General features: G+C 38.4%; 1 protein-coding gene across 10 annotated transcripts in view; it reads left to right on the forward strand.

Moving 5' to 3' along the window:
• SATB1 (SATB homeobox 1) overlaps nucleotides 1-27,678 on the forward strand; it is a 106,693-nt gene that overhangs the window by 18,792 nt on the left and 60,223 nt on the right. For 4 of the 10 annotated variants that reach the window (XM_074945676.1, XM_074945683.1, XM_074945684.1 and 1 more), the window contains exons 1-5: nucleotides 981-1,129; nucleotides 3,876-4,111; nucleotides 7,948-8,124; nucleotides 8,774-8,900; nucleotides 9,637-9,760. In XM_074945676.1, coding sequence (XP_074801777.1) covers nucleotides 3,901-4,111; nucleotides 7,948-8,124; nucleotides 8,774-8,900; nucleotides 9,637-9,760 — 639 coding nt within the window. In that variant the 5' untranslated portion in view covers nucleotides 981-1,129; nucleotides 3,876-3,900. Of the gene's footprint in view, nucleotides 1-980; nucleotides 1,130-1,220; nucleotides 1,291-2,380; nucleotides 2,512-3,875; nucleotides 4,112-7,947; nucleotides 8,125-8,773; nucleotides 8,901-9,636; nucleotides 9,761-27,678 lie in introns of those variants that run through there. The other 6 variants (XM_074945679.1, XM_074945681.1, XM_074945682.1 and 3 more) reach the window with 4 other exon arrangements.

The raw sequence follows: 27,678 nt of genomic DNA on the forward strand, positions 1-27,678 counted from the left end.
GCCAGCCAGCCAGCCAGGGGGAAACAAGCATCAAAGCCAGGATTTTTTATTTTTTTATTCTTTGCAACCTTTGTTTTTGCAGTAACTCTCCGTGGAGTTGTCTGGGGTTTTTTTAATCACTCTTTTGTTCATTTTTATTTTGAAATAATCACACACACTCGTTGGTGGACTCGGTGGGAGTGAAATCTCTCTACTTTTGGTGGTGGTAGTGTCTTGTTGTGTGTGCGTTTCCTTCCTCCTCCTCCTCCTCTTTCTCTCTCTCTCTCTCTCTCTCTCGCAACAGCCCCGGGTAAATGAGAAGAGACAGGTCCTCTCTTTATTTTGTTGTGTGTTTTCTTTGAACGGACCGGGAAGGCGAAATTAAAAGTGGCATTTTAGTGCCTTTTCCTGCTGTTTTCTCTACACTCCCCCCTACCCCTAACTACAAATTCATGCAGAAAGTTTGGGGGCTGTTAGTGGTTTTGGGGGGAGAGGAGCAGATTGATTTTTGTGTGCGCGCTGTTCTTCTGTATGCTTGTTGGAGAATAATAGTGTAAGTGACAGCCTAGAAGTAGACTTTCTGCTCTTCACCCTGGATAGAAAAGCTTCCTCTCTTTCCACCCCCCACTTGCTCTTGTCCGCATTGATATTATTTTTGAAAGAATAGCTAGACTCAAATCACCCCCTCCATTTAAATCTACTACTTTCGTTTTTCAAATTTATTTTTAGCATTACACTTATCTGTTCAATTTTGAGACTCACTTCCTTCTTCCCTTTCAAAACCTTGAAAACTGCTTTCCTAAAAGATATTTAATATTTTTGTCCATTGCCGTTTTTGCTCATGGCTACTCTGTTTCTCGCCATTTATTTTTGCCCCTCCCCTGCATAGAGGAAAATAACAAAACAAAACCAAAAAAAAGGAAAATAATAGAATTTCAGGGGAAGTAGCCTTCAGGACTGCTGGCTTTTGGAGGGGGGGAGTGTAGGGTGGTTTTTGTTTTGGTTTTTTTTGGGGGGGGGTTAGGTTTTTTGGGGTTTTTTTTAAGGACTTAGACAACATCAGTCTTGAACTTCTTCCTCTTCAAGAGCTCGGGCTGCAAAGGAAACCTCCTTTGTTTTTGTTATTTATATGCTGTCAAGTTTTGAAGTGGTGAGTTTCGGGTCGGTTTTGCTAATTTCACTCAGAAAACTGCAGTGTTTCTGTTTCTAGATAGTACTTTGCTTCTTTGTCTCTTTAAAAGGTCACAGTGAAAGCTTGGCCTGGATTGTGACAGCCATATGGAATGGATAAGAGCAGCGCCTGTTTCAAATGTGATTATGGGGTTTTATTGGGGAGCGGGAAGAGGAGGGAAGATGAAAGGGGGAGGGGGCTAATTCATGAGGAGTTAAAGAAATAAAATAATACTGATTCCCCTTATTTCAGGAATAGGGACTATTACAATGAATTAATTAAGAAATTAGTTGGTGTGTCCATGTGTGATCTTTTTGAAACTGTACGTTGAAACTGCGACCTTATATAATGTCTAGGATGGAAACTTGTAGCTAGTGTAAAGGAGGTCTAAATATGAAACCCGAATAAGCTCTCTGCCTGCATCTGTAGAGATAATAGTTACTCCATAGTGCTGTCATTCTGGGCAGGCCATGCTGATCCTTGCTCATCGCTATTCCAAACTGAGGTTTCAGTGAACTTTAGCCTTGGGCATGGAGTTGAAATGAGTAAATTAGGTGTTTTATGTGCATGTAATTTTGCTTTGTAATGTAAAGCTTTTTACAAGATGACTAAGTGATTAAAGGATGCCTATGGGTGGGTATTCTAAGGCCAAATTAGAATGACCTATTTGGTGTTTTGGTAGCAATCAGTACACTAACGAAATTATGATCTATCACTTTTATTCATTGAATATGATGTACTATTCTATTCATGATGACTGGATACTTTTTTGTAGCAATAATCTTGGAGTTGTAGTGTACTTTTTAAGTTGTGCCAGAAGTGACAGGGATTTTCTTCTGTAAGGCTTTTTTTAAGTGAATCCTCTTATTCTCAAGAATTTAGTTTCAGAATAGCAGCTTTATAATAAAGCAGCATTGTAAGGAAACATTGGTAGATGTCAATGATTTGAGTCTGCAGTTTTTGGTTAGACTGCAGTTAATGTAATGATAAAGTAATCTTGATTTTAAAAAAAAAAGTGGTTAAAATAGTCACATTTATTGTTTAATGAGACTCATAACCAAAAACAGATGGGACCACGATCGATGGTAAAGCATCGGTTCTCAGCATGTCACCCTACAGCTTAAGGATAAATAACCATTATTTTCTAAACTTTACAGTTATTCAGTCGGCATTCTTTAGGTTGCTAATAAACATCCAGATTAACACAGATTCTTTTTCTTGGCTATGTAGGATGAAGCAGCCTGTGTTCAAACAGGATAAATTGTTTACAGAATTATCTTTGGAATATATGGTATCTCCCAAGAAATCCAGACCTAAATAGCTTTGCAATGAAAAATGTACAAAATGCGTTGAATTACTAGGTAACTGAAAGAAAGTAGCAATTATCAGATTCATGCAAGTCTTTCTAAATATGACTCCCCTAGTGTTAGTGTTTGTACTCAGTAATGTAAATACTAGTTCATAAATGAATGTCTAGTCACCTGTTCTTTGTGATTATATTATATACATAATATAATTGACAGCGTGACCATACCTTTCTCACTCAGAAAAAGGTGGTAGACCCTAATATAACTAGAATAGTAATCCAGAATAAAACCACTACCAGATAAGTATCTGTTTTCAGTAACTGATTGTTTTATAGTTGATAAAATAGGTTTCTCTGTGTGTGTGTGTGTGTGTGTATATGTATGTATGTATTTAACTAAAATCACAAACTTACTCTGTGTTTTAGTCTAGGGATTTTAATGATCCAGTCATTTAGCTGGAATGTGTTTTTTGTTTTTTAAAAAACAAGTTTTTAGAAAAGAAATACAAACGTGCTAAAATACCCATTTTCTTAATTTGATATTGTTGAAATTACTTCAATTTTTTTACTTCAGATACCTGTATCAACACAATTTTACACTGGCAGGGGTGTGTCTGTGTTGGAGGGTTTCTGAAGTTCCACAGGAATTGTGGTTTTTCAGCATGAGACACTTGTGATATTTAGAGATGTTTCCACCTTCTTTTAGTTTGTTTTGACTTTTTAAAAGATCCCATATTTGACCTAACATTTAAAACTTCATTACATCTTAAAATTTTCATATGCATATTTTAAGTTTTCAAAAGCTGATAATTCGTAATATAAAACAGCCTGGAAGAATGCAAAAACAACAAACAAAACCCCACCTGATCAGAAATTACAAGGCAATTGAGGTTGTTCATATTTCTAGGAAAAAGATCTAAATGCACAATATTTCGTGTTGCTAATCTGTTGCATGTTTACCTAAAGTTTCATTGTTGTAGTTGCATTTATTAACTAGGAGAGAGAAAGCACTTTCATGGTGGTGGTGTTTAAATAAAAGCATTCATGATTTACAACAAACACTTGTTTGAGGTTTGTAGCATTGGATAGATTGGAGTATGTAACTTAGTAATCACCTTCACCTATTTAATTCTCATTCTTAAGAATTCAAGATAGAATATGACTACCTAGGCTGCACATCATCGTTTGTGTTCTGTAGGTGGCATTTTTTTCACCAAATCATTCAATCTTTGGAGAATGGGAACATTTTCTGAGGATAAATGTATTGCTGTTTTTAAGCCATCTTCTCTTATTTTAAAATATTCATTTACTTATTAATTGCAAGCTTACAATACATATGTATCCCTGTACATGTGTTAACTGTCTACATACACATACGCACACTTGTACAACATATATATATTTTTTAAATCATGGCAGGTGATCTTTAGAGGCGGGACTGAGTATGGATCATTTGAACGAGGCAACTCAGGGGAAAGAACATTCAGAAATGTCTAACAATGTAAGCGATCCGAAGGGTCCACCAGCCAAAATTGCGCGCTTGGAACAGAATGGGAGCCCATTAGGAAGAGGAAGACTTGGAAGTACAGGAACTAAAATGCAAGGAGTGCCTTTAAAACACTCTGGACACCTGATGAAAACAAATATTAGAAAAGGTAACACTTTTAATAATTCTGCATCGGAGAAATATTAATTATATTAATATATGCATTGCCATTTAGGTGGGGAAACATACTTTTCACAGACTTCATTTATATTTCAGTGCTGAATCACCATTCTAAAAATATTTTATTCCCAATTCTGATGTAAATCACATTTGGGAAATGTATGCTTCATGTTTGGGTGGAGCATCTTGCTTTCCAGGGTGGAGTCTTATTTTTGTTAAGGTAAAGACTGTCTTAATTTTAGTTGTCCTCATTAGACCAGATTCTTCATTGAAAGACAGTTAATGTAATAAACTCTCTGGTTAGTTTGTTTTGCGAAGCAGCACTGAAATATGTAAAAAGATACACAAAATCCTAAAAACCTAATTCTTGCCTTTGCTCTTAGTGGTAATCCAAGCTTGGAAAAGTCAACAGGATTTCATTAACAGTTGCAAGTTGTTTGAAGAAAGTTTTCAAATCTTTAGGTATCACACTGGAAAAATCATTTATGATGTCAATCTTTACAGTTTATTTTCTTAAGTACAATTCATTATTGAACAATGAACATCTTGGGCATCATATTTTTTTAGTGGCTGGTTTTGCTGTAATTAGGCATTCTCACAAGGAAAAGGCACATTTAGAATCATTGATTGGTGTGTGTGTGTGGTTTTTGTTTGTATTAAAATACTTCAAAATTCACCATAATATATTAATCTTGTATATCAAAATATATCTTTTTGACTGTATACTACAGACTTGCTAATTTAAATCAAAACATGCTGTATGTGTTTGGCATTTGTTTTAAAATGACCTCTACTTTTTCTCAGTATAATTGCTATATGTTTATAATTCAGATTTTTCTTGCATTTGCTAAGCAAAGTGTAAAATGCAGCCAACACCATTAAACACGTAAAGTTAGGCAGTGGAATTTCATTGTGTCTGATGCGTAACATTTATCATACAATCATTTATTTTTTCCTTGGTTTGGCGAAAACAAAGAATATATTGATCCTGAAATGAACAGACACAGCAGTCCGTATTGTTAGATCTTTATCTATTAAAATGGAAAAACAGCACTTCAGCAAATTCTTTGGCCTCTGCTCATGATTACCCTATTTATTGATTGTTTGCCAAGAATGTATGCATCTTAAGAAAGCCAGGGTAAGAGCATTAAAAATATAATTTATTATGGCTTTTCAAACAGAGTGCATTAATATTGTACTGTGAAGCACTGGGGCAATATAAAAAGGACTTTCTGACGCCTGCAAACATATAAGTTCCATAAATTCCTAAATAGGAGATTTCAGCTGTCTCTGGTATTATGTGATATTTGCACAGCAAACTTTAATGCCAGGACAGTTTTAGACAAGGATTCTACAGACTTCACTGCTCCTTATGGCAGACGTGCTGTTTACACAGACTCATAAACCTTCAGCAAAAGCTCTAACGCTGCCTTCAGGTCTAAATCATGTTGTATTTTTAGCACTGACCAGTGCTCTCCCCTTTAATACTAGAAGGTTATAAAGTTGCTGCACTTGAATTTCTTGCCAAATACTAGCAAGAGTGATCAGCCAGCTAAGATTGTGCTCTTCTGCATAATGTTTTTCAATTAGCAGAAGGACACAAGTGACAGTCGCTAGAAGGTTTAGCAGCTTGATTTGTATTCAGATGATACCTGTGTCACACTACCAGGATACACCTTTTGATATCTACAATTTGCATCAAAATCTGGTCAAGAGGTCCTACTGTTTTGTTTCAAGTAGCACATTTTTAGGAGTGCTGTAACTTATGGGACATTTGTACATAAAATGAAATATCAGTGCATGTGTGTTTATAGTCTAATTTTTGTAGCCTACTGGAGGTAGGGGGGAGTGGGGGAAATTAAAAAACCAAATGCAGTATTTCACTCCCTGCCTTTTGTTGTTTTTGAAACAGTTATGTATTTCACATGAAAATAAAGCTTGATGTAGATTTTGCCTTCAGATATTTAACAGTGAAACTTTCTATCAGGTCAGACTTGAACTGTGAGAGCTGGGGAAAACCCACTCCCAAGTGAAGTTTGTGTGGGGTTTTTCTGTTTTTGGAAATCTCTCTCCAAAGCGCAATTAAAACCAGTGAAGAAATTGGCAGTTTACATATGCTATTTTTTGCTCTGGTCTTCCTGACTTGTCTTTTTCTGTGATTTAAAAACAAGAACAACAGAACCCCTTCTCTCCCCCCCCCCCCCCCCACTACATAAATATTGGCAAGCATTTTGTCTTGTCTTTCATGCTGAGCCTATTGGGCAAACCGGACTGAGTTTGTGAGCTTTTCCAAATGAGCCTGAAGGGATTTGTTTCCCAGAGACTGACTCTCTGGTGAACAGCTTATTGCAGATGTGGGGTGGGTGTGTGTGTGTGTGTAATACCTTTTAAGCATATTATCTTTTTATTATAATCTTTTGTTACAGACAGGAGTACAAGTGAACAAAGGGGTTTTAAAGCATATATCATCAACAATAAATTATCTTTTCAATTATAGTATCTTTTATGCACCTTTGCAGGTTAGAAAGCCAGCTGACATGGGCCAGCCGTGGTTGTTTAATTGCAGTGTAGACATACCCTATAAGTCTAGAGGGCAGTGCTCACAGAGGCATTAACATTGCAGGACTAATTGGAGATCCTGGGTGCCCTGTTAAAGTAACCCTTGTCATCATTTATACTAAAAATGATACCCCTCTGGCAATCTGCCATAAGCCAGTTCTTGTGCATCTGCTTTTTAACCCTTTTGCTTCCTGTCATTAAGGAGCCTGATTCTGCACGTCTCAAGCCAATGGGAGTTTTGCTATTGACTTCACTAAGAACAGGATTGGGGCTGCAGTTCCAAGGTGTCTTTGTAGTACCTTGCTATTTTGTATAAAATAAATACAGTTTTAAAGAAATCCACAATTCTGACTTCCAGAAGAATGCTTCTTCCCAGCAGTAAGTGTTGCTGGGCTCTCTGTTAATCTTCTGGTCATGGTCTAGTAGATTGCACTGAATTAAGCAAAAGGTGTGGGGAAACATTTTGTCTTCAAATACCGCCCCCCCAAAAAAAAAATTAGTAACAAAAGCAAGAAAATGACTTTTGGACATACAAATCATATCTACAGTAAGACTAGAAATATATGGTGTGAAGTAGCAAAATACATATGCCAAAAAATGTGTCAACTGCAGGTAAATTTAAAACTGAATTAAAATTATTATTACTGTTTCTTAAAGATACAAGTCTTGGAATTGCAGTTTAGTAGTGGTCTGGTTACATCCAGAAAATAAATACAGCATCAGTTAGCAGTAAGTTTTGCTTTGTTTCCTTGTACAGTTTATTAGCATGGAGGTTTAACAAAAGACCAAAGGTGAAATTTTTAAATCAAAGGTAATTGAATATTTTTGGCACAATTAGGAAAGTTTTAACATTAATGAACAAAATTATGTAGATGCCATTAAAATGGCTTACTCTGAAGACATCTGCAGTATGTATTTAGGTTCTCACGCTGCATGCTACTCACAACAAATCAGACAGGACAGAGACAACCAACTTACTTCTCTCCTGTCAGCCTTATTATTTATTTCTACAGGCAGGTAATTCTCTGTTCTGTAGAGATGAAGTAGTAGTAGGGTTATATTTGCATTCGTACCTTTTATGGAAATATTTATTTTAAATAACTCTTTTTTTGTGTGGGGAGGGAGTGGTGTTTTTCACAAATACAGAATACCCCTAGATATTCATCTGCCAGTTTATAAGGCTTTTAGCCATGTAACGCTGTAGATTTCTTCCTTATCCCTACAATAACACCAGTTAATACTGTATATTTTACTTTTTTTTAATAGGAACTATGCTTCCAGTTTTTTGTGTAGTGGAACATTATGAAAATTCCATTGAGTATGACTGTAAGGAGGAGCATGCAGAATTTGTGTTGGTAAGGAAGGACATGCTATTCAACCAACTGATTGAAATGGCATTGCTATCACTTGGATATTCTCATAGCTCTGCTGCCCAAGCGAAAGGTAAATATGATTGCTAAACTGTATTGTTTATTTTATGGGGGAAAATGTAGAAAATTTTTCAGGAATGCAGTGCAATTATTATTGTTTCTTTTTAAATTTTTGCTTAATGTATTTTTATTTAGTTAGCATATGCTTTGCTCATGGAATGTTGAGGTAGATTATAATTTAAAAAAAATGACTTCAACTGAATCATTAGTATGCTTATTGACCTTAATAATCTGCTCCACTGAGGATCCACAAGGAAGTGTAAAGCATATTTGAGCAGATGGACTGTTGAGAGTCAACTTGCGTTTATGACTAAATATCTAGCTCTGTTTTTTTTATTCTGTTACTGATGGGTTTTGTGGATTGTGAAGTATTTTTAGTACTGAGGTCTTGCATTATAAAATCCTATATAATGTGTATGAATGAATGATTGTCTTATTGAACTCTGAGAAACTTGAGAGTATATTCGGAAGGTATTTTTAATCATTTACTGTAATGCATTTACATAATTTCATAGCATGGAGAGCTAACTTGCAGGGTTTTTTTGTGCTGGTCTTCAAATAAATGAGCATGGAATCCAGGACGGTGGCACTGCTTAAAATCACAGGTGTTTTTCAAAGCCTTGTAAGGTACGTTTATTAAATAAATTCTCTGTCTGGCACAGGGCTAATCCAGGTTGGGAAGTGGAATCCAGTTCCACTCTCCTATGTGACAGATGCCCCTGATGCTACAGTAGCAGACATGCTGCAAGATGTGTATCATGTGGTCACACTGAAAATCCAGTTACACAGGTGAGTCACACATACCAGTCCTAGGACATGGACTGCTATTTGTCCACTGTTAGGGTTAATATAGCTTGTATTTGATTCCCACTGTGCTGTGTGCTCAAAGTTCAAAAGCTTATCTACATTCCTTTTTGGTGGTTATAATTTTAAGTTACAACATGCTGTTGTAGAAAACTTTCATGCGTATAGCTCTGATACATAGATTTTTCTCTGGATATCTCATTAAAAGTATATTGCATTTTAGTCAATTAAATGATGCATTACAAGAAGGCATTTTACATAAAGTTTACTTAAGAGAAAAATATTTTTGCATATCATGAACAGTACCATCTGTGTGCATTTTGTAAAAGAATGACTTGTTCACACTTATTGTTGCTGTCTAAGTTCTTAAATTTCACAGTAACAAAAAAAGGAAAAAATGGTTGGTTAATATATTAATGCTTTTCATGATCAGTTGTGAGAAAGCATTACACCTTAAATTGTTTTACCAAGCGCATCAGAGCAGGAAGGTAGAAGTAACATGAAAAAATAGTCGCCACATGCAGCTGATGTATAATTCATGCATCAATACAGCAGATGTGTTGTATAAAGTAATTAACTAATCGGAACAATCAGGAGACCGAGAGCAATCTCCAGATGCATCTGCTTGATGCGCAAAATGAAATCTGTCTGTCTTAAAGGAATGTTCTGCAGCAGGATGCAATCTTGTAATAATCCCTTTTCTAATCTATGTCTCAAATAGTTGCCCTAAACTAGAAGACTTGCCTCCTGAACAGTGGTCTCACACAACAGTAAGAAATGCTCTCAAGGACTTACTGAAGGATATGAACCAGAGTTCATTGGCCAAGGAATGTCCCCTTTCACAGGTACTTAGCATAACATGTAATAAATAATGAAGCACTGTAGGCGACGCTGATGTGAGATTAGAGATTTCTATAGACTGTAGCAAGTAGTATCTGAAGTGAATCTGCCAAAAATACACATTCATTTCACCAATTTGTGATCTTTTTAAATATGCTTGATTCATTTCAGATATAGTCTTACAGTATTTGCCCTTGGGGAAAATGTGAAAGGCTGTTTACACTGCACTAGGTGCACTAGAATTGTCTCATACCAAACTGGATTTTTACTGGTTTTTTGTCTTCAGGCTTTGAACTGCTTTCATGTAACTACTTTTTTCAAGCACGTGTTGAAGTTATTAAAAGGCTCTTTACTTACTGCTGTCAAAAGTACTACTGAAATTGAATGCTTGTTGCATAACCTACACCAGTTTTAAATGCTAATTCATAAAACTAGACAGTCTATTTACCGTACTGAATGAGTGGAGGGGAAAAAAAGAATGAAGCTCCTTAGATGATGTGTTGTCATTACAAACAACCAAAAGAAAATCAGTCATTTATTAGAACTAATCAAAATACATCTAACAAGGATGAAATCGTATATTACCCATTGCTAAACACTGAACTGCTGCTTACCTTGCTTTACGTTGTTCTTTTGTCATTGATTTAAATTGTCTTGAAGGAGAATTTATTTTTCTTTACTGTATTGTGCCCAGTGATGATGAGGTAGGAACAACGGATTTATTTCTCCCTTCAGATTTTTCAAATGTATTTTGCTGTGCTGCAGTTGACTTCAGACAGAAATTCTGTTTATAAATCAGTGATACTGGTCATGGTGGGGGAGAAAGGAAGTCAGATTATTTTTAAAAGTATTTACTTCCCTTTCTCAGAATACTGGAGTCTTTCAGAAGCAGGGCCCTTAGTTTATTTAGACAAGATATTATATATCTGCTAGATATACATATTAGCTAAGACTGTTTTCCCATCACTATTTTTCCTTTGGTTAGATTGTCTTCAATGATATGGTTCTGATACAGGAATTTTCAGAGTGGAAATAATCAAAATTATCTTCACTGGTTGCAAACCATTCTAGTAATATGTTTGCAAAGCTATCTTGTACATACCTACTGTACAAGCATGCGCGTTCTTGCACTGCTAGCTCATGGAGACTGCAGATAATTTAGGATTTGCTCCACTTTGGTTCACCAGCTTTATTTTTTTATTTGATACCGACAGAAAGCAAGTAAATTGTCTGGAGACAAGATTTAATTTACATTTTGGCATATTGTCTTGTTGCAACTTGTCCACATATGTACATATGATGCAACAATATAATGTAGAGTAAAGCAGACTTAGAAAGGAATATCTTTAGATTCAACATTAACATTTTGGTGGAAAACTGTATATAAATACTTCCTTCAACTAAATAATGTAGCAAATTCAGTGTCCCTGAGTAACAGTGATTTAAAGGGATAATGCCATGTAAAACAAATCCTATTTAAAATATAAGTCCACAACAATAACAGTTGGAATTATTAAAACAAAGAATTGCAAAACCCTGACTTTCCTTATGATCTTCTAGTGTTTGCGTTTCTTTCAGCTTGGGGAAAGAGATGTCTGCTTTTAGTTTTGTTTTATAGCAGATTTTATTTCATTACCTCTTGCTCTAGCTCAGTGGTGCAATGTTTGGGTTGCAAAGATTGAAAATAATCTGTTTTTTAATTCCATTATAAAGTTTAAAAAATATGAATCTTGAAAAAAATCAGCTTTAATGGAGTTTGGATCCGCCCTTTTAAAATTCCATGTGAATCTTTCCATTCCTTTGAGTAAGCTTTGGATCGTGGTACCTAAAAACTTTGACCTGCCCATCTCTCCTTAAATTATCAAAAAATGGTTAAATGTTCAGACAGATATAATTAATTGTATATTACTCTCATGTGGGAGACACTGGTTTATGAGCAATATTGGGACATTAACTGTGTTTCTTAAATTAATTGGGAGTGCTCCGAAACAGATGCATTTGCAGTCTAGAGATCAGAAATAAGAGTGCGTTAAAAAGCTTAGAGACATCCTCTCTCCTGGGATCAGCTAGATATAGACACCTAACTATAACTTCTTAACACAGTCATCTAGTTTATTAAAAACAGAAAAATAACCCAAGGATAGTCAGATTTTTGTCTGTCAAACTATCCTTACCAATACCCTTTTTGCATCGGTATGGAAGCGTTTTTCATACGGTATGTAAAATGGTTTTGTGTATGTGCAGCATTGCCAATGTATCGTTTGAGAGTGGAAAGCTAGAAAGAGTGATGTCCCTAACTAAAACTTGTTTACTTCAGTCAGTTGATCATGAGTGTTTGCATATAATTTCATTCAAAATACTAACAGTTCTCTGCTGCAAAAGCAAACCAACTATATTTTGTAGGAAAATGTTGATGTAGTTATGGACTGTTGATGATCTGTAGGCAAATGTAAACTGTATTTGTGATGCAGCTTGACCCTAAATTATTAGGCTCTATTTCTTGACTCTTTTCCTTCTCCTTTTACTATCTTTTCTATTTTGCCATTGATTTTCTTGATCATTTGGTACAATTGGTGTCTCGTGGCATCTAGGTATAACGTGTTGCCTTCTTGCTTCTTCATACCTTCCTCCTGCATTTCTCTAGCAAAATGCCATTGTAACACTGCTGTTTTAGTGAAAAGGGTGGAATGCATCTCTCTTCCAAGGTTACTGTAACTGTCTTGTTTTTGAGAATGTTGTGCCTTACTCCTGTTTTTCCCCACTTCCCCTAAGGCCAAGTTTCACTTACTATGCTGGCCTTGATTGTAAGGAATTTTCATTGACATAAATCACGTCCTGTGGGTGGATTGGAGCTAGTATGTGAGCCTAAATTACCATTCAATTAAAAACGTAAGAGTTCAGAGAGTGTTCTCAAATTCTGGCCTCAAGCAGGCAAACGAAAAGAACAGCTACTAATTTCAGATGGTGAATTGCAAGCCACTGGGTATTTGCATGCTGTTCCCTAGGTTAGTGAATGTCACTACCATAGACTATCCAGAGTTGTTGTAGCTGTGTTGATCCGAAGATGTTAAAAAGGCAAGGTGGGTGAGGTAACTTTTTTTTTTTTTTTTTTTTTTTTAATTGGACCAGCTTTTGTTGGTGAGACAGACGAGCTTGAAGAAGAGTCTTTCACCAACAAAGGCTGGTCCAGTTAAAGATGTTAGCTCAGTCACCTCATCTCTCTAATTACCACAGACTAGCAGAATATGTAGATGCTATGCAAGAAACTTCATGTCTGACTTACTAGGCTTTCATAACTTCTTCACTCGCCACCCCTGTTTTCTTTCTCATATAAGCTGATATATTAGAGTGGCAGCATGGGGTAGTGGCCTGAGTCTAGATCTGGGAAACAGGAACTCCTGAGTTCTCTCATTGTGTGTTGTTGGGTATTTGGGCATGTCACTTACATTTAGTTTAGTTTCCCTTTTGTGTGATGGGGATAACTAATTAATTTCCTACCCAATAGAGGTGTTTGTAGCGATTAGTATTTGAACATGACTTTGAAAATGTTTCTGTACAAAGCAGCCATTGCTGCTATGGGTGGGTATGTGACGACAGGACATTTGTCATGCACCCCGATCACCTTACCTGAGCCCTGCCAACTAATCAGTTTCCTCTGGGACTACTACTAGCATTTTAAACCTTTGAAACGATTCAAACAGTCACCAACCGTTGCCCTTTTGAATTATATTGTTATATCAACCAGCTATAGAAATAGTTGGGGAAAAGAGAGAGTGCTTCTGTTTTCTCCAAACATGGAATTGTCTTCTCTGTTTCCCAGACCTTCAGATTACACGGGCCTACAGATCAGGATAGGCAATATCCAGTCCTGGTATCCGTGTTAGATTTAAGGCCTGATATCTCACAGCCTTTCAGGGTTTTAATAAAGGAGCTTTATATCATTAGAAAAAGGGGATTACCAGTTTTGCAGTGAACAAGCTGCACTTGCTTCTAGCTCTGGAAGCGTCTGGGATCTCTTCATGTGTCATGATATTTTTATACATGTATTGTTTACGTATCAGTGGGGTTTTGTTTTTTCTTCCTTTTTTTTTTTTTTTTTCCCAGAAACCCTTCTAGTTTCTCTCCTGGAACTGAGACTGACTAACTGACTTTAGGCGCAAGGAAACAAAAACAAAGTAAAAACAAACCCACAGAAATTCAGAAGCATTTCCAAAGTTGTATTTTTGTAAAATATGTGGCATATGCAGAATGGTACAAAGGGTTTTAATAGCTTCACTACTGGGATTAATGCAGTTGTCCCAAATGCATTTTGATCAAACCTTTCTACTATATCACTGTCCTGTATTGTGCCTATACATATTGTATATACTTTACACAAACATAATATGTGTATATAAAAACACATTTCTCTTTTGTTCAAATATCAGGCCCAGAACCTGCAAACTGTTCCACGTGGGCAGACCCCTGTGTCCATGCAGAGTTAGCGGGGCTTGGCACAGGTGCCAAGCTCTGCTTACCCAGATCATTTTGCAGGATCTGGGACTGCAATGACTAGGAAATGCATTAAATAGTCTTTTCTTAGATTAGCAAATGCCTCACATCTTGCCCACTTCAGAACTCTGATTTTCCATGAAGTATCAGTGTATTATTGTGCTGCCTCCGTCATGTTGTTCTCAACCCAAATATATATAGTATGGCAAAATATTTACAGTTTGTTACTTTTGGGGAGAAATGATTGCACTGAGTTGTAATCAGACCTTAGAAGTTCTCTGGTCAACATTCTTCTCTTGTGGTTTTCTGGATGACTTCACCCTCAATCTCAGTGCCTGACAATTTCAGGTTGTGGCTAGCTGATCCTCTCCCTTCTATCTCCAGCCTTCAGAGGAATATCCAATAGGCCTGCCTCCAAATTCACCCAGGGATCTTGTCTCTCTCCTGCCCTGCAGCAGACAAGGCGAGAGGGGGCATAGCTGCAGGTTCCTATCCCCCTCTCCATTGAAGGGGCCGGAGCAGTGGAATCCAGCTGCTGCCGAGGCTGGGGTGTGGAGGAAGAAAGAAAGCAACTTCTTTTCTTCCTTCCCTTAGGAAGACCAAGAGAGCTAAGCAGCTCTTCCTTAAGAGTTCTTTTACTCAAATACCTGGCAGCAGAACGCTGCCCAACAATATTCAGCTACCTAAATGCCAAATTATTGTATAGCTACGACGATATTACGTTCAGTAGGGACAGGAATTGAGTATCTTAAACTGGTAGACGTTCTGGCCATCTTGGTAAACAGTAATCCATATTGAAAAGGTCCCTTTTGTATGAAACTAAAAGTGAACACGGAACTTTTTTTTTTTTTTTCCCAGTTGAAAAACTTTTTGTAAATAATTAACCACTATATTCTGGGCCACTGAACAATTGTGAAGTTTTGCTTTTGACTTCAATGGGACCAGGATTTGGGTTTACCATAATGCGTGTTTGTGTACACTAAAATTATTTTTAATAATGAACTAAAAGGTGGGTTTCTCCCTCTTTTAATTTTACCTGCTAGACCTAAGCTCTGGTCTTCAGATTTCTGTTTCTTTTGCAACAGTTAATGGTATCACTAATATCTAAAGCAGAACAGGGAGCCGCATTCTTTACATTGCTCTAGATTTTTTTAAAGATGCCCTCGATTATTGTAGGGGAAACACAGAACCTTGAGGGCCTGGACACAGGTTTTGGCAGGTTAGTGAGGGAAAAACTGACTTTTGGAACAATTTAAGTGTATTTATACATGTTGACTTGGTATCTGTGTTTGGTTTTTTTGTTAAAAAATTTTAAAGTGTTAACTTTCATTTTACCTTGAAAGTTAACATTGATAAATGTGTTTTTTTTTTTTAATTAAAATAACCTTTTTTGTCATCTATATCAGTGGTTTTCAAACCTTTTTTTCTGGGGATCCAGTTGAAGAAAATTGTTTGTTTGCCTGCGACCCAATGGAGCTGGGGATGAGGGTTTGGGGTGTGTGAGGGCCTCAGGGCGGAGGGCTGTGGTGCAGGGGTGAGGGCTGTGGGGTTCAGGGTGTGGGAGGGGGCTCTGGGCTGGGGCAGGGGGTTGGAATGCGGGGTTTGGGGTGCAGGGAATGAGGGCTCTGGGCTGGGGCTGAGGGGTTTGGGGTCCAGGAAGGGGTTCCAGGTTTTGAGGGGGCTCAGGGCTGGGGCAGGGGATTGGAGCACGGACTTTCCTCCGGCAGCTCCTGGTCAGCACCACGGGAGCTGGAGGGGGCAGTGCCTGTTGGCCGGTTTCCGGCCAGCGTGAGTGCAGAGCCAGTGCTCGGGGCAGGGGCAGCACGCGGACCCCCGTGGTCCCCCTGCCTAGTAACCGGACCTGCTGCTGGCCACTTCCAGGTCGCAGCGTGGTGTCGGAACAGGTAAGCAGTAGCCTGTCTTAGCTGGGCAGCACCGCCGACGTGGCTTTTAACGTCCCGGTCTGCAGTGCTGACCAGAGCAAGGCACCCCACGACTTTACATGCCGCTACCCAGTACTGGGTCGTGACCCATGGTTTGAAAAACACTGATCTATATGGCTCAGGTATTTTTAATGGGATACAGAGCCTTTTGCTTCAAGGACAGTAATGCCTGAAAGTTAGAAGAGCAGCTCTGTGTAGCTCAAAAGCTTGCCTCTTTCACCAACAGAAGTTGGTCCAATAAAAGCTATTATCTCACCTACCTTGTCTCTAATATCCTGGGACCAACACAGCTACAACAACACTGCAAATACCAACACACCAGCATACAATAGTTTAGGTGAAATGAGTACTGCGCTTAGTCTAGTTCTTAGTGGACAGGTGTCAGTGACAGAAGCCATCATCATGAATGGCACTCCTGTGACAACCTTTGCAGAGAGGCGAGGGCCTGGCAGAGATGCTGACCATCCCTAATTTTTCATAATCCCCCTGATTTTTACATTTTCTAGGCTTAGATCTACTTATTTTCCAAGCACACACACACACACTTTTATGCGTCACTCACAACCACTTGGGTTCAACAAACACAGCAAATAATGCCATGGGGGGAGAGTGAGAGAGACAGTATGCTCTTCACCATCCCTGCAGCACGTGCCCAGACATCACAGTGATGGTCTGAGAGGAGGCAAGCTGTGACAAATTTGAATGGGTTGAGGCACTGCTGAATTAACTGCCTAAATCACAGGCTGTGTGTTGCGCTGTAGCTGCCCTGTGTATACCCTGCTGGACTACATTAATGTGCTGGAGGTACTTAGAGCATGCCAGGAGGGTCTGCAAGGGACTATTAAAACACCAACACACAGCCTCCGGTTTAGGCAATGAATCCAGCATCCTAAGCCCTACTGCCAATCACCCCAGCTTGCCTCGTATCAGACCCTCACTTTGAAGTCTGCGGGGGAGGCAGTGTCAGTTGAGTGGATACAACAGAAGGATCATCCTGGGAAGGAGGTCCAGGCCTGGAACTGGCCAAGGCAATTGAGGACTATAAGCAGTATAAGAGAGCACTTCCCTGGGGACAGTCCTCCCCTTCTCCCTGTTTGGGGGTGGGAGTCAGTGGTGCAATGAGGGATGGGGGCCTGAGGACCCAGGCTTCTCTCTCCCTTGGCTAAAGATGAGAAAGGTGGGGAGGAGAGGTACTGTTCGGTACGGTTAGAGGAGAGGTACCTCGAAGGGAGGGAGAGGTCCCAGTTTCTGGGTTCAGGGGGAGAAGTCCAAGCAACCTCCCTAATGTTTATCAAAAAAAATCACGAAAAGCCTCAGACCAAGGTTGGCATCTCTGGACTGGACGGGGATGGAGGCTGAACTTTCCTCAAGGAACTTTCCTCTTACAAGTAATTAGTTAAGAATATCCATGATATGGCGTGAGGCTTTTCTTGCTATTCCCTATGCTGCTATACCTTTTCTGTGGGTACATTTAAATAATCTTCAGTCTCTGGTACTTTCAATCTGACATCTTCTATGAGCATTGGCACACAGGAGGGGGGGAAAAAGGGGGGGGGGGGACAACCATTCACTAAGAAATGCCAGAAAATTCCAGTGTTAAGACTAACTTCATCCTTAACTTTTGCTGCTATGGTGCCTCTTTCACAACTTAAGTAGAGGACAAAGAGTCTCCTCTCTAATTAGAATTTCTAAGGGTTTTTCTACCCCCTCCACCCCAGTTTAAATCAGACTCTCAACATTGTTTAGATATTATTTTTGAAGATTTAAAACATGTCTAGATGTTTCTGTACATAATATAAAACAATTCCTGACCTGAAAATTTAATAGAAGGAAAATAGAATTACTGTGAAGAGGTAGAAAGATATTTATACCTGAAACATTATAACTAAGGCTCAAAACATTCTCTCCAGGAGGGAAATTCATGAACTGGGCTAGAAGAATCAGTTTCTTTTCCTGGGTTTACTCACTGACTGATTGGGGATGGCATGTGTCCCTTACCAAATCAATATAGGCTCTGACCTCAGAGGGCCCTGCTAGTACAGCAATGAAGGGACCTACTGTCATGGGGCCCCCACGTGCATCTGCTTCCAGCTCGGGCTAGGGATTCCTATCTTGGAAGGATGTTTTTGTGCAAGCTAATGCATGATACTTTGCACAACCGACTCTCAGAAGATAAATGCTGAGATTCTAGGCAGCAGCCTTTTATTCACCTCTGGCCCCGACACTGCAGAGCCCTAAACTCAGTGGAGGAGGTTCTGTGGATTGCAGGCAGATGATGATGTTTCTGTGCTTCTCCTTCCAATTCTCCATGTACTGGCCAATTCTGGTCTGTACTTGTGTGGTTTTCAGTCTGTACTCACGTGAAGGGTGTCTGCATAATATGGCCTTGAAGTTTTAGGGAAGTGGCAGGAGTAAAATAAGGAACACGGTGCTAATTTCAGAGAAAAGATGCCTTGTACACATTATAAAACTGAACTCTGTTTTATTTCACTTTCACTGCAATGATGATCTTGACAGAAGCCATATACAATAACTAGTGTTTAAAGTGTCCTTTATATATATCTTTGCAGCATATTTAGTGCCAGTAAATAATACACTGCTCAGGAATTGCACATTTATTGTAAATGCTTTCTTATATCATTTCTTAATGCACCACTTAAGACATTTTATGTCTATAGATGTGTCTGAGTGTGAACCCTGATTTTCTCTAACTTACGCTAGAGGGTTATTCTCCAGCTACTCCCCAGTTTTCTTTTAAAACAAGATTTGCAAATAACACATAAAAGAAAAATTGTATTGGAAACTGGTTGATTGCAGAGTACTATAAGAGTATAAACAACATAAGAGATCCTTTAACATAACATAAGAGAGCCTTTAGTCGCTTTGCTCTCTAGCTTTGGAACTCATTGCCAATTGAAGTAAGGAACGCTCTGACAGTTGGGACTTTTAAATCTAGACTTAAAAGTTATTTGTTCTGTTTAGCATTCTTAAAATGATTCTATTAGGAATTGTATGTGCTTCAGTTTTAATTTTAACTCGTAATGATTGTAAAGCACCCTGGGATGCTCGCATGAAGGGCGCTACAGAAATCCAAGATTGTATTGTATTGTGTTGTAATGTATTGTATTATTACATGGCGCTGGAGTTGGACCACGGACAATTCATATAGAAAGCATTTGAGTACTTAGCTAAAGATAAGGAGTGGGGGTTGGGACTCTCTTCTTGCTTGTTTTCCCCCCTTTTCTATGTCAGTTATTTTATTAAACTAAATTAACATGGCAGTTATTCCCTAAGAAATGCCAGCATAATTTACTGTCTGTGAAGGCACTCAAAATGTAAACCAGATGATAAACTAAAAATAAAAAATGTCCACATTAAGATTTAATTGCACTTCCCTTTCTATATTGTGTTCTTATGTAAAACACATTACTAACAGTATTTTTTATCACTTCCTACACTTTTAACTGAATTTCATTAACAATGAAGAAATATATGGTCTCTGATTCATTTATGTCACTTATGTATATGTCTCTTTAAAAAAAATTTATATAAAAACATTCTAGCACTGATTAGAGCCAAGCGGTGTGACTTGCTCATTCTCTTTGCCTGTGCAGGTCAGTTACATCTGCCACACTAATGCCTTTCTGGTCCTCGTGTTGCTTTTCCTCAGGAAGTTGCTAGTGGTAAAGAATTTTTCCAAATTATGTGGTAAACTTGTGTATTGTGAAGTGTCAGTTTAGGAATTAAAATGAAGTTCATTTCTGTCCATTAAAGAGCTCTTATCTGGACAGCCAACCTAAGTCCTCTTTAAAAGGCAAGTGGACAGATGAATCTGATTCATCAGATGTTTCTTGTCTCTTGCTGCACTAACGGTGTCCATTTTGCCCTGACTTTAAATAGACATGGCTGTTTTTTCTCAGTTTGTGACACATTTTTCTGATTTTTTTTTTCACCCCTACGAAATGCTACCAGCATATAGAAGAAAGGTGCCCAACTAACCCAAGTGTATTAACTGCATCCTCTGCCCTTTATGCAGAGTTCTGTGATGGTGGTCTAAGTTATGACAGTCTTGTTTGAAGAAAAGGAATTGGACTCATAATAATCCTTTACACCTGACAGGAATGAAAGCACAGTGAGACCCACTTCTTGAGTGGCTACACAGAGAGATAAGCACTTCTGGCTTTGACAGACCAAATACTTCCTTCCTTGTCAGATTGATCTGAACTCTGACTTGAATGCTCACTGAGGATTATTTGAGAGGATGAGAGGGGATTTTTTTAAAGGTTCTGAAACCTGCAAGCAAACTTTTTTTTTTTAATGAAGCTTTGTAAGAGAAAGTGATGTATAGTTTCCTCTTCACTTCCCACCTTGTCTCCTCAAAATAAATGCTAGGGGAAGGGTGAGGTCTCTGTCTACTTCCTTGGATGACTTCTCAATGGAAAAATAAGTATCAAATTCCTTTGATGCCTTGCAGCATTTATCGGAGGACAGGTTTTTCAGTCCTGAGCACAGTAAGTAAACCTCAAACACTTGGCAGCAGCCTGAGACCTGTCTCCCTCCAAATCTTGGAATAAACAAGCTAAAGAAATCTGTCTTCCCCAAGGGTGAGAAGACATAAAAGGCTCTCCTCATATATAAGAGTCTAGAGAATACTTAATTCTGACAAGTTCCCTAACTCTAAACATAATATATCCAGAGTCTCAAAACATTACAAGCTTGAGAAGAGTTATTTCTCAGAGTAGGGTAATGTGCTTTTGTGTGATCTTGATGTGGCCTAGTTTGCTAAAAAGGATCCATATCTTTAAAAGATATTGTGGCTCTGAAGGAGATTATCGATAGAAAAAATGGACTCAGTGATGAGAAAGGACAGTGAAATTTCTGCTAAGACCCTCACTACTAACATCTGTTCTGGGGCGAGGAGGAATAAATCTCTCTCTCAACCTGGCTAGTGCTTGCCATGGAAAAGTATGTCTTGTTAGGATATATTTTTTAAAATACTATATCCCTCTCCCAAAACTGTGTGTTCCCATGTGTCAAAATATCCTCTAAAAGTAGATGGGCCAAACACAGCTCTGTTCTCAGGTGTGTTTTCTGAATGTACCTTACAGTGAATTCAAATGTCTTTTCCAGTACCAGGAACTCCAGAAGTTTTCAGGGGTATATTCCCCATTTTTTGTTCAACAAAAACAAAAGGAGCCACATGTGTGGTGAAACCCAAACCATCAGTTAATGGTATACCAGGAATTAAAAATGTAGATTTTCTCCAGGAAATAATTTGTTGCAGCAGAGCCAAGGGATTTCTTTGAATCAACAGATCATCAATATGGATATCACTATGACAAGCAGTTATCAAAAATCAATGAGATTTGTCTTATTTGTCTTAATGTTTACAAAACTGGACAGGATATTGGATCTTTCCAGTGTAGTTGGACTTTTTTTTTAAAAAAAAAACTCTCATTGCTAAAGCTAGCATCATGGGGAGAGACCATGTGTAACTTGCTCTACTAGAGAACTGCTTAATGAAATCTTCATTTTATCCATCAAAATCAGTTAGCACTTGATAAATGAACTTCAAACATTTTAGTCTCAGATTCATTGAAAACTTCAAAAAGGGCTTGATGCCTCTTGTTCAGACCCTAGTGCACTTTAGAGTCCATTTTGGCGGAAAGGACAGAGTCATTCATCCCATTCTTCCTCAATAGAGCTAAATATACTAGATGAATGGGGCATTGTCTGATTTAGGGTCACTATAGATAAACTGAACACTAACGCCTTATGTGGTGCTGTGGAAAAAAGCCTAATATGATTATTGTATGCAGTGCTGTTGTAGCCGTGTTGGTTCCAGGACAGTACAGAGACAAGGTGAGTGAGGTAGTATCTTTTATTGGACCTACTTCTGTTGGTGAGAGCAACAGACTTTCAAGCTTGCCCAGAGAAGAGACTTGAAGAAGAGCTCCGGGTAACATTGGAAGCTTGTCCTTTTCACCAGCCAAAGATATTATCTGACACACCTTATCTCTCTAACATGATTAATAATCAGGTTTATTGTGGGTAGTGCCAAAAAAAAAAAATCCAGCCACGAGTGGACCCCTATTTTGCTAGGCGCTGTACCAACACAGAATAGCAGATGATCCCTGCCTTCCCAGAGTTTACACTCTAAATAGACAAGACAGACACGCAGGGTGGAGAATGGAAAGAGTGTAAGCCACAAGCAGAATCAGCTGTGTGATGGTGGTAAGTGGCATGTTCCACCTTTTTTTTCTAGGTGGGTTTAGTTAAGAGGGGCTAAGCTAAATTTAAAGAAAGCTGAAAGGAGAGGGGACATGGAAGGGAAGGGTGGGCAGGCGACAGGGCAGTGGGGAAGAGAGTCTGAGGGGCAGATGAGGAGTGAAATTGAGATGAAGAGACAGAGAGGGAGAGTTGGGGGAAATAGCCCATCATGGCAGGGCAGAGAAAGTTCTGTAGAAACTTCTCTGGATGTCCAAAGGTCCCTGCTTCTACAACTGTTCCTATGGGCTGGAGTCTCTGGCTGGTTCCTCCCCACAGATTTTCTGCAAGGCCATGTGACTGGGAGAAGCAACCAGCTGGGTCCGAGTGTCCCCAGAGGATGGGAGAGGGTCTCTCCCTCACAGTTGTGGGTCCAAAAAGGTGCTGAAGGGAAAGGGGGGTCCCATTTTATACACACACCCAGTGCAGCAGTCCCTGCTTTGACTGCTTGGATGTATCAACACGCAAGTTACTTACAGGAGTAAGGAGGTGAAGTTAACCTTTTTTTACGGTATCCGTTAGACCACTACTGGAATATTGTGTCTACTTCTGGTGTGCATACTTTTAAAAGGATGTGAAAAATTGGAAATAGTTGAGAGAAGAGCTGCAAAATGGATTGGTGGTCTGGTAAAGATTTCTTGGATGAGCTCCTTTAGTCTCTTATTGCATCTGTTTAGACTTTTGAAGAGAAGGTTAAGAGGTGACTTAGTCTCTGTAACTTCACAGGGAGAAGATAGGATGCTAGAAGGCTTTTTTTTTTCTAGCCATCAAAGACATAACAATATCCAGTGGCTGAAAGTTGAAGTCAGCAAAGTTCAAACTGGGAAATCAGACAGATTTTTAACAGTAAGGGTAGCTAACCAGTGGATCAGATTATCAAAAGATGTTATACATTTTCCATGTCTTGAAGTCTTAAAATTAAAATTGGAGGTCTTTCTGAAAGTTAGAAAGAAATATGCTGTAGTTTAACCACAAGTTGTTGGGATAGATTCAGAAATTGCTGAGTGAAATTCTATGAACAGCTTTATGTTGGAAGCCAGATTAGATGATCATAATGGCCCCTTCTGGCTTTAAAAATCTATTCTATTTACATAGGAGAGTAGATCAAAGGAAGATTTGATCCTGAACACCAAAATAAGTTTTGCAAGACCATCATTAATGATACTGAGTCTGATGACTTCTTGTCTGGACATTGTGCCTTAGGGCTCAGCTTCATGCCAAACAACTGGTGCCTCGCCTAGCAGAACAGTGGAACCAGAGAAAGGACTTGCTGAAAAAGCGTGTCATAATCCCTAGCAAGGAAGTCTTTCTTAATTTGGTGGACAATATTGTGCAACTTTCAGGAGCCCCTTTACTGGAACCAAACTGGAGAATTACCACAGCAGATGGTCAGGGCTCATGTGCTCTCAATCTGTAGAGAGAAAAGTAAGTCTTTCTGCAGGAAGGAATATACAGTTTTTGGATACTCAAAGCAGTCTTTAATTTACTAATTGCAAAAGGACTCTCCTTTCTGACAAATCATTTGTACCAATAAAACCTTAGTCATGTCATACCTGGAAAAAAAAAAAAAAAGAAAAGATGGAACCAGGAATTTGAAAGTCAATTAGGAAGTCAGAGGTATCCTATCCTCCTAAGAACAGAACTGTCACAGGTAAATGCAGTTCGTCTAGCAAGAAGATTGAATGGAAAAGAGAATTGGATAAGGCAAAGATAAAAATAAGGAATGCTCAGTTTTTCAATGTCTTAACAGAACAGTCTGTGGAGACTCCAGACTTTGACATCAGGTGTCCCATGTCTTCTGCTTGTACAAGTGTGTGCTAGCTCTAGCAATAGATATGTTCTCAGTACCCTTCACCTGCAGTTTTCTGTTTATGTTCCCTTCTTTTCCTCTTATTCCTGAAGACCTGAGAGCACCATGCAGGCAAACAGCAAATTTAATCTTAATTGCTTAACCAAGTTGCCTTTGAGAGCCAGGGTTGCTGATCTGAAATGGATAGTAGCTCAAGCACCTTTCACTATCCATATCCTCCTTTTTTTTGTGGGTTGCCCTGCTGGAAGACTCAGCCCAGAGACTCAAAAGTTTAAGTTACAGTCACTGGAAGGTGAACGCTGAAGTCAAGTATTTTCAGATGAAGTAATGTAGACTCTACTTCTGAAAACACAAGGCCATTTTCACTCAATGAGATAAAGCTAGGAACCTGTTTTCTATTGCCACTATTTTAGTCATTTTCAGATTTTATCCAAGTTGATTTCAGGAAGAGTCTAGTCAGCAGCACACTTAAATCTCAAGCCTTTGCTGCTGGAAGCCCTTGTACAGACTTTAGGTAGTGGACAATAATTTCAAGATTGACTCCTGATCTTTTGGTGTCTCCATTTATGGGTGCTCAACTTGAGACATTTTAAAAGGGAAGGGGTGACTTTCAAAGGGTGGGTGCTCACCACTTTTTGAAAATCGGCTCTCTTTAAGGGGACTCAAGTTAGGCACCCAAAAACTAAGACATCAAAAATCACAAAAATGGCTGAGAGTGTCCTTTGGATTTCTGCCATTTCCAGTTTCCCCATTTCTTGTGAATTGGTATGTGTGAATTAGCATTTCCCACCTACCCTTTTATTTTTTAATGATTTATTTTATTGTTGAGCCTTTAGACTGTGGATATGAGACTGGTATCTTGGAAAGCAGACTTTTTTTTTTCTGCTTTATTTATATCCATCAGGAGAGTGGGAGATTGCTTCTCTGTCATGTAAATTTCCAATCTTCACATTACAGCATGACAGAGCAATGCAAGAATCTGTAGTTCATTCTTATTTTTCATTCTACACTTCAGATTCTTTTTTTACCAAAATAAGAGGTTGTGGCAGTCCTCATTATAATAGAGGCAATTTTCAGTTCTCTCTGTACGGAGACAAAGCCTTTAGAAGCAGTGGGAAAGGGGGAGGAGCTAGTCTAAATTAAATTACTTCTATGATGTAGAAGGTGTGCAAAGGGCAAGGGTGGTATTTTAGTTTTTGGAAAGCCTCATTTTAATCATTTTTAGGACCGCCTTTATGCAATTTTAATTTATATGACCAGCACTTGCTTTACAGATCATCATAGTTCTCATGACCTTGGCAACAGTACGGGGTCAAATCTTCATCCGTATGCACTGACAAAGTCACAGACAGTCTTCTCACCATCAGAAATGTATCTCTGTCCATCTAATTTTTTTCTTCAACATATTTATAGTGGGCATGACAAAGCAAATTCCTATGTCACTCATATTTCAAGGTAATAAAGAGTCTTAAAAGGGTGTGTATGTCTGTGTGTTAACCAGCCCATTAACATTCCATGTCCTAAAAACAACTCATGGTGTCTAGATATTTTGCATTTGTAATTCTGGTTTTAGTTTAAATGTCAGAGAATTATTATCTGTATGTCAGTACATCAGGCACCAGATTGTATCTTCCAAGTGTGTGGAATGGCATAATCTCAAATGCTGTGTAAACTCTTGAGGCCATGGACTGTCTCTGACTATGTATTTACCTGATTGGGGCCTATATGCACACTGTAGTTTTAATTAAATAATATTTCAACAGGAACTTAAAGTAACTTCTGAGATCTCAGTCTGCACTCTGACTATGTTGTTTGAGATTTCTACCACTATTATTTTATTGATCCAAGCAGCTTCCTTACTGTCCTCCACTGTTGGTGAGTTTTGTTTATCATAAAGTTCCTTTGGGTAAAGTTCTACATTGAGATATGCACGGTTCCTCCTCTTCTAATTCCCCCCGCCCCCAATCTAGAGCTGTACTCTGTTCTTAAATTAAGCACCATTTAAACTTTATCTAGGGACTGAAACAGAGATTCACAGTTTGGATATTTGTTAGGAAGATTATAGTGGTGGTAGCAAAGTATCCTGCCTTGCCAAATATCTAGGTATCTAAAGTGATGAATTTATGGAAGTGAAAATAGATAGAACTCTAAAAGTTTGGTTTAAAAAAAATTTGAGCCAGTCCTTTGACAGATTGTTCAGTAAATGTTCGTTTTATTGAGAATTATAAAAAAGGTGCTTAACGCTTCTGTGCCATTAATATAATACATTAAAAGGTTACTGTCAAGATTAGTGTTTCAATTCTGAAAATTGACTGTAGGGGTTTATGGGCAGCTCTGTTCATATTCTGCTTGGAAGATAAGATATCTTACTTTCCACTTGACAAAATCATTACATTGTTATAAAGCTTTATATTGAAGAGCTTGATAAATGGCAAAACATAAATAAAACTCCATTGAAAAGGGAGAGAATTATATGTGCTCCATTTATGGTAAACCAAATTTAACAGATGCAGATTACATGCAAGACAAGGTTGTGAAAATAGCCAGTGTCAAAACAGTGCAGAATTGAAGTTGTTTAGTGTTCAGTCTGCAATGTCTGCTATCTCTACAGTACTCCATTTCAAAAGCATACATTCCTTCCTACAGAAAAAATGCAGATTCCTTAGTTGAAATTAATTAGCATTCAGAAAGCAGATAGCATGTTTTTGGGTATTCATGGGATCTCTGTTTGAAAAAATGTTTTTAACTTGTAAAAATGTGTTGCAACACACAGATGGGAAGAAAAAGAAAAAAAATCTCTTTAGCAAGCACTGTGTGTAAAAGGAATATTACATTTTGCACGCTCCTGATTACCCTATATAAACAGTTTTTGACATCTGTCTTTATCGTTTGCGAGGAGAGGAAGACTTTGTTAAAAGAGCCATTTTTATACAGCAGTCACCATTTCAGTCTTGCTTTACCTGTATTATGAAAGCAGATGGTCTGCATGTCTTTTGAATATTTATAACTATCAAAAACAATCTCTTGCTATTCACCCTTAGGCTTATGAGATGTCAGGACTGTTCTGGTTGGGAAAAAAATCATCTTGGGTGTTTACAGAAAGAGGATTACATTAAGCTGAAATGACTATACATTTTCCAGTTTAATATTTGTCCATCAGCTGTTTAATCGTATTTAGATAATTGTGTAAATAAGTTGTTGCAGCCCTTGCCCCCTCCACTGATAGAGCTTGAAAGCTTTAAACACCGATGAACCAGTTTCATAAATGCTTCTCTGCCCCCAAGCCCTCCTTCAGTTAAACCATCAGAAAGGCCTAAATAAGTTTTGGTTATGATACCACTTTGAGGGGGAAATTTCATACCAAAAAATCCTTAATATCTAGCTCAGAGTCCTGTAAGGGAACTGTTGTCTC

The sequence above is a fragment of the Natator depressus genome, chromosome 2 (genome assembly GCF_965152275.1).
Source record: "Natator depressus isolate rNatDep1 chromosome 2, rNatDep2.hap1, whole genome shotgun sequence".
NCBI lineage: Eukaryota > Metazoa > Chordata > Testudines > Cheloniidae > Natator > Natator depressus.